A 3,606-nucleotide genomic window follows, 5' to 3' on the forward strand; every position below is an offset into this window, starting at 1 on the left:
ATAATTTAAACTTTTAATACTAATCCATCCTTTATTTAGGACTTTTAATTAATTCCTTGGTCTTGATAAATGTCATGATGCCGAGCTCGATTCTGGACCGTTTGATGAGGATTCTTTTGTGCCAAACGAGTTCCAAGTGCGATTACACCTCAGGAAAAAGAAATAATAAAAAAAACCATGGCTTTTGGATCCCAAAAAAACAAGTGGGTTAGATAGATTCCCTTTAGTTTTATGTATACATGCATGCATGTATGCCCATTCATTTCGTATGTAGCCACATGATTTAATCCCATCGCATCATCGTATAATTCAAGATTATTAAGATTATTGGTAAGCTAACATAAGATTACAGGACCGCTCAACAACGTCTTAACTCAATTTATTGATGTAAAACAAGAGTTAAATCATTCAAAACCTCACATATTCATACGTGTCCATGCCATTGCTTTATTTTTTGGATTTATCTGACTGCCTAATCTACCAATATTATTTTCCTTTGCCCTTTTTGTGTGACATTAATCTCATTTATGGCCATCCTTTAAACTTTTAATAAAATTTAATATTTAATATTAATAAAAATGAAAATGATATTATTTAATTAAATTCATTTGGTATTGCAATCGTACCATATACTTTGTAGTTGTATTTTGTCGGGTTTTGGGGTTTCTAAATGTGGAAATATATCCAAGTTGAGGAGAGGAATGGGTAAATTCCACAAAGCCAAAATGAGACCCAACGAAGTGTGAGTTGTAAACCTTAAAAACCACATGGTGGGTGACACGTCATGAAGGGTACATTGTGGGACCCATAAATGGGTGTAATATCATTACATGTACTAGAGAATGTGTAAGGTTAATTATGTTGAGGGGGGATTAATTAGGTAGAGATTAGGGGTGCTTGCATTAATTGAACATCAACTGTCCTATTTGGGATTATTAGGGCCCTTGGCTATTAGGGATGGGAGCTTATTTGGATGTTTAACTGCAACATGTGTGAATTCTAAATACCTCACAACCAGCCAAAAAAGACTACAGTCTTATAATGCTCGCCACATATTAAAAAAAATCAAATAAAATTTGATGATTTAATTTGTATGTTATATTAATTATTTAACAAACCGAATTCTTCAATCTGATTAATATATCAAAATTGATCACTAGTTAAAATAATGAATAATAGTTTAATTATCTAAATAAAAAATAATCTCATCCATGATACTAAAATTATGAAACACTAAAATTCTACCATACAACATTTAACATTATTATAAATATTACTTGAACCTTTGTTTGAGAGTATATCTAAGGCCAGATGCATGATTTTATGTTAGGATGATGAACTTATAAAATTTTAGATGACAATAATATATTATCAATTGTATATAAAGAAAATACTTAAATTATATAATAATTTAAAATTTGTATAGATTATTGTTCCGTTATATCTAATCGATCTGTCACTAAATATGATTTTAATCTAATTGAATTGAAGTAATTATATTTTATAGTAGAAATGGAATTTTAAATAGGTTTATAAGCACAATAAAACATGACCACACCTTGCTTGTCCTTTCCTCCCCCCACCCACCTTTTCCATGGCTATAAAGATAAACCCCGAGAACGCTTCATAGATCGTGGGATTAAGAGTAACGAGCTACAGCTTCACTTTCCTAACGACGCATACTTTCTCTTCCAGAGACATTGAGAGAGAAATATATATACACACACACATATATACATCATCATGGCTCTTCACCTCTCTTGGGTTTTCATTTTTGGAATTCTAGGTACATACAAACAAAATCTTCATGTGTTTTTCATGTTTTGTCTTACTGTTTCAATCCATATTTTTCTTATTTTTTTGGCCATGTTTTCCTGTTTTTAGGCAACGTTGTTTCATTCATGGTCTCCTTGGCTCCACTGTGAGTGTTCTTGTCAAACTGTTTTTTTTCTACTGTTGTTTTAGTGAGAAACTATGTTACTAATGGAGAATTATCGTCCCATTAATATTTTTCAGGCCAACATTTTTCCAAATATACAAGAAGAAAACGTCCGAAGGTTTCCAGTCGATTCCCTATGTGGTGTCGCTCTTCAGTGCAATGCTTTGGATTTACTATGCTCTGCTTAAGAAAGATGCTATGTTCCTCATCACCATCAACACTTTCTGCGTTTTTATTCAGACTTTTTACATTGTTACGTACTTTTACTATGGCCCCAAGAAGGAAAAGGTAACATCTCTTCATCCATCAATTACTTCAGCATATACATATACGTATATATGTGATATGATTCTAATATGTCGAAATTGATGAATTGCAGATCCTGACGGTGAAGCTTATGCTTCTCTTCAATGTTTTTGGATTCGGAGTTATCTTTCTCTCAACTTTCTTCCTCCCAAACCCTTCCATTCGTCTCCTAGTTTTGGGTTACATTTGCATGGCATTCGCTCTGGCAGTGTTCGCCGCTCCTCTTGCCATTGTGGTGAGGATCGCTGATAATTTTTAAACCGATTGATGTGTTATCGTCTGATTCACTGACGGACTTAATTTATCGCAGAGAAAAGTGATTAAAACGAAGAGTGTGGAGTTCATGCCTTTTACTTTGTCAGTGTTCCTTACCTTAGGAGCTGTCATGTGGTTCTTCTACGGCCTTTTGTTGAAAGACATGAACATTGCCGTACGTCATCTCATTTAACCACAACAAAATCAATTTATTTAGACCTTTTTTTTGTCGATTTTTTAATGACCGTCCAACTCCAATCAACAGGTTCCAAACATTCTAGGGTTCATATTCGGAATTCTTCAGATGATACTCTATGCAGTTTACAGAAACCATCCCAAGAAAACGGTGGAAGAATCCGATCCGAAGCTTCAATTATCAGGCCACTCGGTCATTGTCGTCGATGTTGCCAAGCTCGGCTCCAACGACGACAACAACAACAACGGTGACGGAGTCGTTGAAACGCAGGGTGATAAAGGAAACAACGGAAGGGATGGTGCTTTCAACAAAGTTTAAAAAGTTCATTTCATGCTGTGGGTGCTATGAAAAGAGGGTTCCACTTGGAGATGTCTTAAGCTTACGTGTTTACTTTGATTTTGCATGGGAAAATCTGGGATGAAGTTAACCCATGCAAAATGATAACTTTATTACAAAAAAATTAGTCTAATAATGTCGTTCAATTTCTTTGTCTTTTCGGTCAATATTGTAAAATCTTTATCTCTCTCATTTCAAATCTATGATCATATGTATTCTGTAATTAGTTTCACGTTTACTGTTTTATTAATGAAATGTCGATATTTTTATGTTTTACTCCCCCCCTCTCTTGATGATCTTTTATCGATTTGTATGGATTCATATAATATTAAAAAATTATATTTTTATCATAAAATATAAATTCTTTAAAAATTTATAATTTTTAATTCAAACCCTAAATGATATCTTCTTTCTATCTCTTCTTTTTCTTTCAAAAAAAGATATTGCTTTAAGGCTTTTGCCTTTGGCCACTTGTTATCCTTTAAGTTAGCCAAAACAGAAAAGAGAAGACTTTAATTTAGTGTTTCTTTTGTTCACTGATTTATTTTTTTAAAGGACAAATTTAGGTTTTTAC

The 3,606-nt window shown here is 33.1% G+C and overlaps 1 protein-coding gene across 3 annotated transcripts; it reads left to right on the top strand.

Moving 5' to 3' along the window:
• Positions 1 to 1,675: 1,675 nt before the first annotated feature.
• On the top strand, positions 1,676 to 3,255 carry LOC120210102 (bidirectional sugar transporter SWEET10-like). Of its 3 annotated transcripts, none has more exons than XM_039208908.1 (7): positions 1,676 to 1,786; positions 1,885 to 1,921; positions 2,017 to 2,227; positions 2,319 to 2,480; positions 2,556 to 2,675; positions 2,766 to 2,916; positions 2,953 to 3,156. In XM_039208908.1, exons 1-7 carry the CDS (start codon positions 1,744 to 1,746, stop codon positions 3,012 to 3,014), a joined length of 786 nt encoding a protein of 261 aa, XP_039064839.1. In that variant the 5' UTR covers positions 1,676 to 1,743; the 3' UTR covers positions 3,015 to 3,156. The 3 variants fall into 3 exon arrangements, with proteins under 3 accessions (XP_039064839.1, XP_039064840.1, XP_039064841.1); XM_039208909.1 differs by having other exon boundaries at positions 1,677 to 1,786; positions 2,766 to 2,925; positions 2,968 to 3,255; XM_039208910.1 differs by having other exon boundaries at positions 1,677 to 1,786; positions 2,766 to 2,919; positions 2,962 to 3,255.
• Positions 3,256 to 3,606: the final 351 nt, after the last annotated feature.

The sequence above is a fragment of the Hibiscus syriacus genome, unplaced genomic scaffold (genome assembly GCF_006381635.1).
Source record: "Hibiscus syriacus cultivar Baekdansim isolate YM2019G1 unplaced genomic scaffold, ASM638163v2 tig00109908_pilon, whole genome shotgun sequence".
NCBI lineage: Eukaryota > Viridiplantae > Streptophyta > Magnoliopsida > Malvales > Malvaceae > Hibiscus > Hibiscus syriacus.

Excerpts from the sequence above, each read along its gene's own strand:
- LOC120210102 (XM_039208908.1), top strand. The coding sequence starts at position 1,744 with ATGGCTCTTCACCTCTCTTGGGTTTTCATTTTTGGAATTCTAG. Across the intron at positions 2,481-2,555 it reads CCGCTCCTCTTGCCATTGTG|AGAAAAGTGATTAAAACGAA; the intron begins GTGAGGATCGCT and ends AATTTATCGCAG. Across the intron at positions 2,917-2,952 it reads CGTCGATGTTGCCAAGCTCG|TCGTTGAAACGCAGGGTGAT; the intron begins GCTCCAACGACG and ends ACGGTGACGGAG.